This window comes from Anastrepha obliqua, chromosome 4, assembly GCF_027943255.1.
Source record: "Anastrepha obliqua isolate idAnaObli1 chromosome 4, idAnaObli1_1.0, whole genome shotgun sequence".
Lineage (NCBI taxonomy): Eukaryota > Metazoa > Arthropoda > Insecta > Diptera > Tephritidae > Anastrepha > Anastrepha obliqua.
The window spans coordinates 115674254-115690002 of NC_072895.1; the positions used below are offsets into that span (position 1 = coordinate 115674254).

The 15749-nt window shown below is 36.9% G+C and overlaps 1 protein-coding gene across 12 annotated transcripts in view; it reads right to left on the minus strand.

The window, feature by feature from the left end:
* The window catches only part of LOC129246049 (cell adhesion molecule Dscam2), a 244335-nt gene that overhangs the window by 109632 nt on the left and 118954 nt on the right, over positions 1 to 15749 (minus strand). For all 12 annotated transcript variants that reach the window (XM_054884561.1, XM_054884562.1, XM_054884564.1 and 9 more), the window contains one exon: positions 12694 to 12817. In XM_054884561.1, coding sequence (XP_054740536.1) covers positions 12694 to 12817 — 124 coding nt within the window. The remainder of the gene's footprint in view (positions 1 to 12693; positions 12818 to 15749) is intronic.

Here is a 15749-nt window from a genome sequence, read left to right on the forward strand (position 1 = left end):
TACAATTTTATTTGTTGCACTAATTTGGTTTAGGTTGTTAAGGAATTCGTACACTAGTTTCGACTGTCCGACTATATGCCTAAGTGTGCACCCTTATCGCGCCTCATATGATTTATTCTGGCACAGATTGAAATTGGTTCAGCCTGAAAGACGCTAGGCTATTTGCCCATTGGTTCAGAGATTTTCGTGTTTGGAACATAAATTCCCGCACCGACTCTAGTATATATTTGCTTTCGAGCCGTCTGTGAAGACTTCGACATTCGAGACTTCTGGATTGACCCAAGGTCCTTCCAGTTTCCATTCCTAACAGTCTGAGATTTTGATTTCAAACCTGTGTTGGAATCATAGACATAACACACGTATAGTTTTCAAAGGCCAAAGCTCATTTTCACTATCAAAATTTTTAAGTTATCTTTAAAACTTAACATCGAACGCCTTTTACTGAAGTTTGCCGATTGAACACAGACAGACCTTGAAGGACCTTCACCGAAATTTCATCACCACTTATTGCACATGAAGAACTTGAACTGCCGCGTGAGACCAACGTCATCCTGGCACAATTACGTTCTCCATACTGCGACATGTTAAACTCTGGCCTAAACAGGATCGACGCCCACATACTCAACATATGTATGTAGGTGCACCATGTGAAGGTGCCCCGTTTGACACTACTCACCCTGTACAAACAGTATGTTTTCCCGGTTTACAAGGATGGTGTTTCGGCAATGACAAAATTTACCTAAAAGCTGGCACCGGATATGATTGCGCCGGACATATCAACGCCTTGTCGCTGTGTAAGCGGGTGCGAGCGAAAGTAAACTCATCGCGAGTATCAACTTTGGGTGCAACACTGCCGACCGGTTCTAATGGAGGAGGAGGAAAATTATTCAGGATTTCAAGTATTTTATCCAAGAAATTTACGAACTGGTGTATAATGATTTACGAATCTGAATGTTGGAATAAATAGGTATGAGATTTAAATTTTATATTTTGGTAACACTACGTGTGATGAGCTGTAATTCGATATTTTCATTAAAAAATTTGGTATTTCTTAGCATAAACCTACATATAACGTCTTCTCTTACGAACCCTTTTTGTTCAGTTGAAAAATTTATCTCGCCCATAAGATGGAATTAACTCGTGAAAATTTGTATGCAAGATCTATTACGATTTTCGACGCGGATTATCGAGACGGGGAGTGCATTGAATAATTTACTTCAACTTTTGGAGCTGAAGCACCACAGTTAACCAATGGGAAACGGTGGTGCAACAAAATCCAACGCGATCGTCGCTCCTTGTAGGATGACATGAAAGCCAACCGAAAACTAGAGCAACTTAGAACAGTCAATTCCGAGTGAAACACAACCATTTTCAGATAATTAAGGAAAACCAACCGCCGAAGACGACGAGTCCGTTCTACGACAGTCGGTTCTACGTTATCGAAATTACCCGGATTTATATCTGGCCAAGGACTTTTCACTCCAGCACCATTCCTCGTACATATTTGGGGAACGTTTATGCTGCTACAACAACAACAACGAGTCATCCCTCATCAAGCCAATGCGAGCTCTCAGGTATCGGTTCACACAAGCGAGTTTTTGAGCACTCAAAAGATTGAATTAAAGGGTCATCCGCCTCTCATCCCTGATTCGACACCTATTGATTTCTTTCTGTTCTCGAACTTGAAAAATGTAATGTTAGATCAACGTTTTCCATCGCCTGAAGCAGCTATTGAAGCCTCTGAACAGCACGTTCTGAAGGTATCCACTTTTTATTTGACTTCTAAGGAGAATATTTTGAAAAACAATGAAGCCATTTTCATTATTATTTTAATGTGTTTTCATTATTGGTCGCAAAATACTGTGTTTTCATTATTGACTCAAAATTTGATGATTTTTAACAGATCTTCCAAAATCATAGCGTACAGACGCACCTTACTATTGGAACCGGATATGCTTGTCCAGGACATTGCATCGCATACTCTTGGCCCATTTTCACTTGTATAAATTGGAACTTGTCATGTAAACTGGTAACTTTTGGTGGTACTGAGCCGACGGGTTCTAAAATTAAGAAGAAGTTAAAGTTTACGATCTCTTGTGTTTTTGAAGAGGGGTGAAAACTGCTTGAATGACGCGCGCTTTAGGTTTTCCTGCGAAATTGGTTGGTCATTTGTGAAGCTGTTTTTAGATTGGGTAAATGTTTGGAAACATACTCTGGGAAATCCTTGCGGGATTAATTCAACAAGGTATCTTAACACAGCTGTAGCAAAATCTATTGGCAGGGTGCAGCTGTACATAAGCTTGATGCATGGCCGAATGACTGGTGACGCTGTGAATGGCGCCGTGCATTTTGATGGCAAATTCGCGAGTTTTAAGACCGCTAAGCTTACTGTCCCAGCTTTCAACTTTGCTTTACTAAAGGTAGCAGACTTAAATGGGACTTGGAAGCTGTGAAAAATATCAATTTCATATCTACGGGTGAAGTAATTTTCCGAAACCTCTTCTTAAAGTTTTTATGCTGATTACTAAATATTTTATTTTTTTTTATTGTTTTTATTTATATGATTGACTGGGAACTACCTCACAATCGGCACCGGATATGCTTGGCCTGGGCACTGCATAGAGTACTCTTGCCCAACTTTTGTTTGCAGAACTTGAAATTTGTCATGCAAACTCGTCACCTTGGGCGGTACTGAGCCGACAGGTTCTGCATAAAAAGAAGGCATATTTGTAAATTAAAATTCTTGGGTAAACAAGCGTGAATGTTGGGGTGAAAACGTGTTTGGCCATGAGAAAATGAAGCAACTTAAAATAGATAGAGAATAGTTTTAAGATTTCAAAATTTTTGATTGATTTCTTGCTTGACTTTCAACTACCTTACAATCGGCACCGGATATGCTTGTCCAGGACATTGCATTGAGAAACTGTGGTCCAGCTTAACTTGCATTAAAAGGAATTTATCATTGATGTTAAGTATTTTTGGTGGTACAGAGCCAAGAGGTTCTGGGAAAAGCAAAAACAAACAAAATATGGTTACTTAAGATACTGTAATTTCCATGTTGAAAACGTGCCTGAGTGTGGGGAAGCATTCACATTTCAAAAATTGTTATTTTTAATTTTAATATAAAGACTACCATTCGGAAGTGCGGATGTTCGAGTCATCGGACATGAAGCACCAATTGATAGAAAAGGTTTTTTTGTACTAGCGATCGGCCCCCGGCAGGCAATGGCAAACCTTCGAGAGTATTTCTGTCCTGTGTCCTGAAAAAGCTCCTCATAAAAAAATATCTGCCGTTCGGAGTCGACTTAAAACTATATGAAGGTCCCTCCATATGTGGAACAACAACAAGACGCACGCTACAAAAAGGAGCTCGGCCAATCACCCAAAATGTGTGTAAGCACCAATTATTTTTATTTACTAAAAAAACTTTTTTCAATAAAAAAAAATAAATTAAAAAAACAAATATAAAAAAAATTTGACAAAATATACAGCTTAAAAGCGATCACTCATTTTAGTAAGTATTTGCTGCCCATAATTTTCATGTATTTCTCTTATTGCTGCAACCTTTTCTAGACACTCTTTTTTACTTCAAATCCTTGAACTTCCTACCTTACAATGGGTACGGGAAAAGCTTGTCCAGGACATTGCATAGCATACGTCGCACTCTCAGGCACTTGCATAGTACGCACTTTTTCGAGTAGATTCATTTTTGGTGGCACACTACCAACGGGCTCTAAATATTATCAGAGAAGGTAACGTAATTTTTGAAAAACATTTGAAAATTATTGCGGAAAATATTTATAATTGCCTGAATGTTGCCGCAAACCGATTTTTTAAATACTAAAAATTCGAAAACTGACATTTTTCCAACAAATTTTTATTGCCTACCTGTAAGCTGGTATCGGATATGACTGAGCTGGACATTTTAGATTAAAATTTTCGCCCAGATATGCGCGGACACTTGAGAGTGCGCTTTCCATATTGACTTTAGGGCGCACAGAGCCAATAGGTTCTGGTAGAGAATAAAAATGGTGTAAATTAATGAGTAATTAAATTTTAATGAAAAAAAAAAATTGATAAAAAAATGTATAAAAAAAAAATTATAAAAAAAAGCATTCTAATAAAAAAAATTGTTTTACTAACCAAAATGTTGGGCGATTTCAATTGGTAATACGATTTGAAGTTGCACACTCTATTTTATTGCGAGGCAGGAAAAGTGCACTTCAAAAATCGTTTTCAGTTTTGACACTGACAATTTAGTAACAAATCTTACTCGTAAAAAATTTGTTGGTGCCTACCTATAGGCTGGTATGGGATACGACTGTGCAGGACATTTGAGGCTAAAACTTTCACCCAAGCTGGCGCGCGCAATATTCAATTCACTTTCAATACTGACTCTGGGCGCCACCGAACCAATGGGTTCTGGAATGAAAAATAAGTTTAAGTAGTTTCTCGAACGAAGCAGACGAGGTTCCAGAAAATTTTTGCCAAAATGTTGGGAAAGTTTTTTTTTTTAAGTTTCCTGAATGTCGTGGTTGAAAACCAAAATTACGTTAAAAGCTTTAAAAACCACATACAACTCCATGGCACCTATTATAAAGGGTGATACTTTTTCTAATAGGGCTTTTGTTTTTGACAGATCCTACGTGACTACTGTCAAACTGAATACATAATTTTTTTCAGTATTCATTGACATTTCATCATGGAAAGACTTACGCCTCAACAAAGTTTACAAATCGTATTATTACGAAAAACGACGATCTGTGAAAGGTGTTCATCGCGCGTTCGGGCCAACTTTTGATGGACAGCGATGAGACCCATTTTTGGCTACGTCAATAAGCAAAATTCCCATATTTGGGCTGAAGAGCAACCCGAAGCCATTCCATTCATTGAAAACAATCGTTTGATGCGGCCTATGGGCTGGAGGAATCATTGGCCCATATTTCATCAAAAACGAGGCTGATGCCAATGTAACAGTGAACGGCAAACGAAATAGCGCCACGCTAAACGACTTTTCGATGCCGGAAATTGAAGCCCGTGATCTCCATTTGCTTCCGAAAAGACGGCGGCGGCGCTACTTGCCATACAGCCCGTGGAACAATGGATTCACTGCGTCGTCATTTAGGTAAGCAATTTATCACTCATCTCTGAGTACTGGAATGGCCACAAAGATTGTGTGATATCACACCTTTCGACTTTTATTTCTGGGGCTATGTATAGTTTAAATGCTTTGCGGATGAACCAGCTTCGATTGAGGCATTAGAAGCCAACATTATTGAACTTATTCACGAGATACCGACCGAAGTCCTCCGGCGAGTCATTCAAAATTGTTGTTTACGGATTGCCGAATTACGGCGCAATTGCGGCCAATATGTGAAAGGGATTATCTTTAAAAAATTAATGTCAGAAATGGTTCTACACAAAAATAATAAAGATTGCCCAACCAATTTCAATTTTCGTTGTTTTATTTTAATTTGACATCCAGTGCCTCTAAATTGATCACCCCTTATTTCTCTTAGCACTAACCAACTAAGAAGGAGAAACTTGGCTTATTTACTGGCCACAACTTGCCCACATAAACTTTAGTCAACAATTTTAAATTATACCGTTATCTACCTATGCGCTGGCGTCGGATATGATTGCGCTGGGCAGAGTAAAGCGAATCCAACGCCACTCGCGATTTCGCGTGTCTGCAGCTTGTCTTGTACGTTGATTTTGGGTTTGACGCTAGCGACCGGTTCTACGAAAAGTGGACAATAAAAATTGCATGTCGAAATTGTTATAATACGTGCAAAATAATAGTTTTACTGAGCAATAATTTCAAGCTGTCTGAATGCTGGTGGATAAAAACAAACAAACGCATCACTAGAGAAAAAGCTTCCGAAACAATTTAAAGTAAGTAGCGTCAAAAATTGCAATTTTTACCTAAACGCCGGCATTGGATAGGATTGTGCAAGACAGAGTAGTGCATAATTGTGACCCAATTCGATATCGATAAATTGGTGTTTGTCTTGTAGTTGTACTTTGGGGCGTACACTGCCAACAGGCTCTGGTTGTAAGAGAAAAAAAAAATCGTTAGTAATAATGACTGATTTAGGAAGTGCCATAGGCGTATTAAAAATGGGTTAAACTGCCTGAAAGTATGTTCAAATCTGATCAAATATGTAGTTTGTTGTTAATTTATGTAAACGACGTACCTAAAAATAGGCACTGGATATGATTGCGCTGGACAAAAAAGTGCATTACCACTGCCGCTGGCAATTTGCATCATTTTGAAACGTTCAAGAAATGTGATTTTGGGCGCAACGCTGCCAACGGGTTCTGTAAGAGGTTTAGAAAAAGATTTTAAAAGAAAGATGTATTTATGGCGCACTGATGTTGGGATAGAGCGCGCGCAAATACACAAACCTCTAAGCACCAAAACTTTAAAATATTGAGAGTTATAAAATTCTGGGAGTTATAAATTTCCAATATCAAATATTCCTATTAATTCTTCACAGCCCTCGAAATTATGAAGTATAGTTACCTAAAAGCTGGTTGTGGATATGCTTGTGCAGGGCATAGCAGGCTCAAACCTTGATTCTGTTTACCCTTAACGTGTTTCAAGTCCTCACCAATACTAATTTTTGGACTAACACTGCCAACCGGTTCTAGAAATTTGAAAATCATGGCATTAGAGTTATAAGTAAGGCGACATGTTAAAATGCTTTTTTTGAAAACTGCCTTTTTCTATTTTATTTCAAAATTAAAATTTCCTTTTTTACGAGGTTTGCCTTATGTATTTTGCGTGCAATATTGAAAACACAGTAAAATAATAATGAAAATGGCTTTATTGTTTTTCAAAATATTCCCCTTGGAAGTCAATTCACTTATGCATTCTACTACTCTACTATACTCGTACACCCTTTTTGGGTGGTTGGCCGAGCTTCTTCTCCTATTTGTGGTGTGTGTCTTGATGTTGTTCCACAAATAGAGGGACCTACAGTTTCTAGTCAACTCCGAACGGCAGATATTTTTATGAGGAGCTTTTTCATGGCAGAAATACACTCGGAGGTTTACTATTGTCTACCGAGGGGCGACCGCTAGTAGAAAAATGTTTTTCTTAATTTTGGTGTTTCACCGAGATTCGAAGCGACGTTCTCTTTGTCACGCACCAACCCATTCGGCCGCGGCGGCCGCTTATGCATTCGCTTGAACTAATTTCCACAGCACTTTTGCCACTCAGATGCAGATACCTCCAAAATGTGCTGTTCAGAGGCTTCGATAGCTGCTTAGGGCGTTGAAAAATGTTGACATTGCATTTTATTTTTTCTGCTTGGGAACAAAAAGAAATTATTAGGTGCCAAATCGGGGCTGCAAGTCGGATGCCTCATTAATTCGATCTTTTGTCTCTCTTCTGTGAGCCAATACGTGAAACCCCTACGACAATTGGGTCTCCCTTACCGGCACGAGCCGGATTTGTATCCCACTAAGGACTGCAGCATTAAAAAGGAATGTTTATGCTGCTACAACAGCAAAAACCTCGCGTTGTCTTGATGAAGGATGGCTCGTCGTCTTCGGCGGTTGGTTTTTCTTATTCTCCGAAAACTTCTGGCAAAGAAATGGTTTAGTACTACTTGGTATTGGATGTTGCATAGTTGCGTCATAACTATTAAATTTTCTGAAAAAAAGGCGGCGATTTGCTTTGAGCTCGAACAACTTTTTTTGGATTACACTCGTCTTGGAGCACCCATACTGTCGATTGGTGTTTTGTTTCCGGCTTACGATACTGAACCACCGCAGCTGAAGTTCTTCAAACATTTTTTTTTACACCAATCGACACGACTCCACAATGTCCTGCAGATATTTGCTAGAGCCTGAGACACCTCCCAAATGTGTAGGAAGGCATCTCCTCAAATACATTTACGAGATCGAGAACAAAAAACAACTACAACTACTGGACTGCATAGTTTACATACATTAAACAGTATTCGTCGGTAGACTCTTACCACATTACTAAACTCCGGATCACCGAATGGCGTTATCGCCTATTGCAGACAAAGACCTTCAGCTACCTCGCAAGACTAGCGTGTCTCAATTACGTTCTGGATAGGTTAAACTCCTACTTATCCAGAATCGACCCCGACCTACCCAACATATGTCAAGCATGTGAGCGCACTCCGCCCAATACCAACCACCTATCCGCATGCCCCCTCAAACCTACTCAACTAACACCTCTCTTCCTCTGGACCCAACCTGTGGAAACAGCACGTTTCCTGAGCCTACCGTTATATGAGTTAGACAATGACGATCAGTGATTACATCGCACGAGCAGGGTTTAGTAAACTCCTATAATAACAACAAGCACGCTTTTGGACAATTGTGAACTTGTGCCGCATCCACCAAAAAAAAAATATTCTTGACGACAAAATGTTCATGGAATATTGAAATATCTGCTGGTTCCACTATTGCCCAAAGATGCCTCCATCTTGCGATATGTCACATGACGACCTCGCCTTATGAATTGACGCACAGCATCGACTGTGTCTGGCACAAAAACCGTTTTTGAACTGCCTTTATGAAATTCATTCAGCAAGGATCGATGGCCACGTTGGAAATGGTTGTACCAGCATTTCACAGTGACAAGATAAGTTGACCAATGAACAAAGAACGAAAAAGCTCATAAATGAAAATGTTCTTTGTAGGTCTATGCTTCTATACAATTTATAAAGAATAATTAATCGGTCGCTCGTCCATAGATCAGAGCCCAGTCGAGTTACGTCGATTCTCCCTACGTTTGCCTCATTGCTTGAATTTAACTCAATTCATTCATCTGTAGGTGTTTTCATCAACTACAATTTTTTTTATCTTCGCTCATCGTTCAACTTTTTAAGCGGTTGTAAAGTTTTAAAATATCACAAAGCTATTTCGCTATACCTGAAAATCGGTGTGGGATACGCCTGCGCTGGGCAAAGTAAACTTAAACTGCGGCCGCTTTTCGCCTTTAAGTGATTATAATTATCGCCGGCATTAATTTTAGGACTAACACTGCCCACAGGTTCTAGAAATATAATGGAAAATATGAAGTGATGAAACCAGAAAATCAATGTTGTGATTGCCAGAAAACTGCCGGAAAATCGGAGCCTTCAACTTACACTCGTTCAACTAACAAATACCTGGATCATGAAACAACCAAATTAAGAGTTCCTTGCTTACATTTACCTAAAAACGGGCACCGGAAAAGCCTGAGCAGGACAAAGCAGCGTTACACTTTCTCCCCCATTCACCTTTACGGTACGCGAATCATCACCGGAGGTCAATTTTGGTGCCACACTACCGACGGGCTCTGTTGTATCATAAAAAGGGGGTTGAATATAAAGAAAGGAAATGAAGAACTCAAATCATAGGCCATGAAAACCTTGTTGGGATAGGACTAATTATATGATTCAATGTAGACCGACATTATTTAGTATTTTGTCTACGTCCTTTTGCCACTTCGCAGGGACAAATACAAAAAAAGTTTCTATTACCTAAAAATTGGCACAGGATATGCTTGGGCGGGGCACATCAACGTAGCGCTTTGTGCGTTTAATACTTTTGGTATTTTAATGGCATCATCACCGGCAGTCATTTTGGGACTAACGCTACCAACTGGTTCTGCAGAAAACATATGATTGGAGGCCAATAAGAGAAAAGAAAAATTAACAAGATTTTTTTTTTTTTTCAAAAACTACTTGAATGTTGAAACAGGCTCATGAAACTCTCTCTTCGAAAAGTATTTACTCCCAATTGGGAGATAAAAATACGTAGATTGCTTTAGCGCTTGTTTTTAATTTATGTCTGTTCTGCCCACCTAAATATTGGCACTGGATACGCCTGAGCTGGACAGAGTAGCGTCACACTTTGCGTCAATGGTACGCGCATAATTTTTATGTTTTCTTCATTGGCGAAAATCTTGGGACTTACAGAGCCAACGGGTTCTGAAAATTGAAGAAACGGTTTTTTTAGTATCAAGAGCGATTTAAAAAAGAGAAACTGATGTTGGGATAGTTGCAGTGCATAAAATTATGTCTGCAAACAAGCGTGGCTCTAGTTCAGAAATTAGAAATATTTACTACAATTTTTTACCTAAATAACGGCACCGGATACGCCTGAGCTGGGCAGAGTAGTGTGGCGCTCTTGGCGAAATCAACTTTAACGATACGAGACTCGTCACCAGAGGTAAGACGTGGACCCACACTACCAACAGGTTCTAAGGAACAAGGAAATGAGAGGTGGAATATTTAAAAATATTTGCTCAGGAAACGATTAGTGAGTAATTAAAACTTGAAGCCAAGATGTTGGAATAGGTTTGAAGCTTCTATCGGGCGACTTAGAAATTTAATGTTGCTTTTCATTTGTCTAAAGCAACGAGTTGCTGAGTGCAAGACGAAGGGTGTTTTTAAGAGCTTGAGGACTTGAAATGATAATACGAAAAAGGAATGGTTTTTTTTATTATAATCTGGTAGTTAATTTCATGGCATTTATTCTTTGAAGATGATATCCGGCATATGACCGCCGGGGCTAAGAGTCACATGGTCTATTTGATCAGTCCCGTTTTCGACTACTTTTTCCAATAAATCTGAATAAAAAATACAACTCTAAGCGAGGCCAATCAGCAAAAATCCGACGGAAACGATGGTCATTTGGCTTCAATTCTTGGACGAGCTGTATTTTATATGCCTGTAAGTCTAAATTCGTATGTAAAATTTTCCCTCGTAGTCAAAAAAAAGGCCAACAAGTGTAGGAGGACGACAAATCGACATTTCGGGGCCTTTTTCAACACCTCGCGCACAATTTTTTTTTTTTTTTTTTTTAAAGTAAATTTCCACAATTTAAAAACGTGCTGGCGTAAACGATTCACGATGATTTGCCAAATCTTGCTGAAGAGAAATGTGAACACAGTTTGCCATTCTCAGCTGTCAAACTATGGCATCGATATCGATAGTTCTCATGCAGCTAAGAAAACATCCGATACTTTTAATATGCAACGCCTCGAATACCGATTGGCGGTTTATGTGTTACCGATACATATAAAAGAGACATTTGATGAATCATTAATTTTTTATAGTCAAACGAAATATGTACAATGATCGAATAACAAGATAAAAATAGAAATTTGGGACTAAAATATTCTTTATAAATTGTACGAATATTTTTCTTCTTTTGAGTGACAAAAAGTGGACGCATGAAAGGAAGCTGTTGCTTTTAAATAAAAGGATGTCCAATGAAGCTGATTATTGTGCTAGAAAAGGAAAATGATTAGGCCAAAGTACCGAATAGAAGGCCCAGACGAGCCACCACGCAAAAAATCGCGTTGGGAGAAGTCAAAAATCAAGTCGGTGGTCATTTGGTTTTACGATTCCAAGGGAATTGTCCACAAGAAGTTCTTGCCAACTGGCCAAACTGTCAATGCAGTTTTCTATCATGGCTTTTTGAAGCGTTTGTTGCATTGCATTCGTCGAATTCGCCCTGAATACTGTGAGAGAGGAAGCTGACACTTATTACATGATAATGCATCATTTCATCGATCTACTTTTGTAAATAAACTTCCGCGTCGTGTTCACACACGGCAATTCCGTTATTTGCAATTGTTGTCGTTTTTAGTTTACAGCCAAACATTGAAGAGAACGGTAACACAAAGCACTAACCTATTTTCTTTTCGAGTCTCCCGCTCTTCCACAAGTTACGAATTGAAGAAAAAAAAATTGCCCTATATAAACGCGGGGTAATGAGATTTGCGTAACATCAAAAATTGAGTTGGCAGCATCGAATATAGTGAGTTATACCAGTTTTATGTGGTATAAACTTACTCGCTAGCGTGTGCGAATCTTGCGCGGTAACTGTGTTGTTGCTTTCACATGCAATTTTTTCGTCAAGCGAGCAGAGTCAAAGGATGGTGAGACGAAAAGTGGCGAATCGAAGACGCCTTAAGTGTCTCATAAATGTCGATAATCATTTACAGCAAAAGGAAACAAAGCAAGTTGGTACGTTCCCACAACAACAACAACTGTCATTGTGTATATTACATAAATATATTATGCCGCATGACTGCACAGCAAAATAAAATTTGGGGCTTGCCCACCATGTATTAAAAAAATTTACTAAAATATTGAAATCTCTTTTAAAAATAAGGCCCCGTTTTTTTGCCCCTAGACAAAAGTCACCAGGATCTTTCGCTTACCGAAACACTGGCACCGGATATGCTTGTGCTGGACAAAGCAGCGTCACAGATTTGCCAACAGGGGTGCTTAGAACTTTTATATCATTGCCAGAAAGTAGACGTGGACCAACGCTACCAACGGGTTCTAGAAAAATTATATGTAACAAAAAAAAATACTAAAAAAAATTCAGTGCGAATTCAAAGTGCGAAAACTGGATGAGTGTGGAAGTAGAGAACTGATACAATTTGAAATGAATGGCGCTAAAAATGCACTTATTAAGTTAATTAATTAACTAAATACTAATCGTTGCAATTTGGTCGCAGCTCAAACCGGCAAGAGAGTAGAATAATCGATCGTTCCCACGACAGACGGCTCTACGTTACCGGAACGAACCGGATTTATATACGGCCAAGGACTGTATGGATTGGCCGCACATATTCCCCATATATTATGCTAGTTATGTTGCTACAACAACAACAACAGAATAATCGACTAATCAACTAAAGCCCACCTAAACATTGGCGCTGGATAGGCTTGCGCTGGGCATAGAAGCGTGACGCCAGACTGCGCGTTCGCCGTAAAGCTGCTGCTCGTTTGCACAGTGGGAAATTTCGGTGAAACCCTGCCAACCGGTTCTGTAATAATGAATTTAAAGTAATTTATATACTTATTTTAATTTCTTTTGGTTGGCTCGAAAATTTCTATGAGCCTTAAAACAAAAGTACATTAAATATTTATTAATTAACTTTAGTATTAATTTAAAATTTACTTATGAAAGCACACTTACCTTACACTTTAGAAAATTTGCTTAGGATTAGGGTACGAGTTTAGCAAGTGCTTTTTTGTAATTTTTTTTTTCTTTAATTTTTCTGACATTGAAAAATTTACAGCTACTTGTGTTTGTCAAAATGCTCCATGTATACAAGCTCAAGCCAAGCAAACCAAATTTTAATTCGACATTTACTTTAATATTTAATATTTTTGCGTAAAAATCCATTTTGGTGAAATCAAATTTTATATTCGTTTTGCATGAATTCGCGCAACAGTTTACCCTATCCCAACATTCAGGCAGTTTTCAATGCAGGCTAAGGTAGCAACAATTTCTTGATGTAGGTACGCGGTGAGTTACGAATTAATGTAAATATTTACAATTAAATGAATTTAGGGAACTTCTGCTAAAAACGTAAAAGCGTTAACAAAATTTTAATGCCGAATTTAATTTTTATTTTTAAAGTAAATTATTATTTTTTCTATTTTTCTAAGATTAAAAATTTATTTCAGATTGCATTTTGAATATCAATTTTAAAGTAGTTTGAAGAAATTTTATAATTTTTTTTTTACCGTAACGTTGTTGGCGCAAAGAAAATGATTTTAAGCGAAAAATCTTTTTGATTGCAATACTTGCTGATAGTTGTTTTTTATCAAAAATTTGTTGCTTTTTATATTTCACATAACTTAATTCTAAGAATATTTTTATTGAGCGATTAATGTGTGTGAAAAAATGTATGTAGGCATATTTTTCGCAACTTTGATGGCTCAATAAAATTTTTTAATTGATATGGCAGCATAAGCGGAAATAGCACATTTTTATTGGAAATAGAAACAATTTAATTGTAAACATTACTATTAAATAATTTTCTTTTTTTATTTTATTCGGTGGTTTATTCATCGAAAAAAGAAATAAGGCAGAAGATTTTTAAAAATTTAAATTAAAAAAAAAATTTTATTAAAAAATATTAAAAAAAAAATTAACTAATTCATTTAAACTAAATTAAAGTAAAAAAATAATTATTTTTTTTATTCTTTTTTAAATTAAATTAAATTTAAAAATAATAATAATTAATTAATTTTTTTTAATTTAATTTAATTTTTTTTAATTTTAATTTGTTTTTTAGTTTAATTTAGTTTTTAATTTTTATTTAATTAAATTTTTTTTTATTTAATCTAATTTTTTTAATTTAATAAATTTTGTTTAGATAATAATTTTTTTTTAATTAATTTTTTTTCAAATTAATTTGTTTTAATTAATTTATTCATTTCCATTAATTTACATATTATTTTTTAAAGTTTAAGTGCTATTTTCAGCTTAAAACTAGTAGCGCAATTTACAATTAAATGCACACGACCTGGCAGCAAGAAATTTGCATCTTAAAAATATACACCGGTCGTGTGCACATACATACATATGTAATTGTGAACTGCCTTATTACAAAATACATATCTGCAGATTTTGAAAAAAAAGCACTTATCCGGACCTGTTCCAAGGCAATACTTAATTTGCTAGCAATCATTACTTTAGTGCAACACAAAAAATATATTTTATAAAAAATTAAAAAAAAAAATTTAAATACTTCTATTTTTTAGCACACGCTCACAAAAGATTATTTCAATAATATTTCGATAGCAGTTTCAAATATTTCTATCAAGCACTGCGATTTAACGCTTCGTAAGAAAAATCTATGAAAGCAATTTTTTTTTCAAAATTCTGCAGATATTTACCTTAGTATAATATAAACATAAAAAAAAACATTTTACCAAGAAATTAATGCAAAGATTTTTTAAATCTTTTAATTTGTTACTTTAGCAAATATTCCAGTTTATTTAAGTGGTAAAATGTTTTTTTTTTTATGAAAAATACAGCTCTCCTTGCACGCGCGGGTACATAAATAGATCATTTAATCATGGCAACTAAATTATAATTCGCATTTCATAATTTTTAATTTTAATTTCTTTGTTTTTATTTGCAGCCTGACGTGCCTTTACCTATTTCACAGATTTTTCTAAAACGTTTGCAGAGGCTGATATTGTCACTTGCAAAACGAACAAATGTGGCCAAACGAACGGTTTGGCGAACAGACCAAAAATTTCTATTGTGAGTGGCGAATGAACTTATTCGCCGGACTTATGTCGTTGCCATTTGAACAAAATAAATTACTTCATCCTCATTTGACATTTGTGTCATTTACATACGCATAAAATTTTGTATACTTATGCGATTGAACATACAAAGAGCCCACTTCACCACCTGAAAGAAAAAACTTATGGTCATGCCAGTCTATTATTCCGACAAACTCAGTTAACCTCGGTGAGGACTGACCAGATCGTCCCGAAGGTAACATTCAATAGAAATTTTGTCACTCTCTTCCCATCTAAGGAAGAACGAAATAAGGGATTCTCTCTAAACAACTTCGACACTACAGTCTATACAGAAGGCAGTAAAATGTATTGTGGTGTTGGAGATGGTATCTATATATTCTCATAGACTTAAAATTGAAAGATCTGTGCGTCTCCCTAATGCTTGCAATGTCTTTCAGCCGGAAGTACTGGCAATTGGGGAAGCTTGTAGGCTACTAATGGCAGATCCCTCTTTTAAGGGCAATATCGCTATTCTTTCGGATAGCCAAGCTGCAATCCAGGCACTGGGTTCAGCTACAACAACAGGACTAGCTTTACCACCTTAAGCGAAAACCATAAATTTATCTTAATCTGGGTCCCGGGACATCGAAACATTGAAGATAACGAAAAAGCAGATGAACTGGCAAGAATCGAATCTGCCATGAATAACGC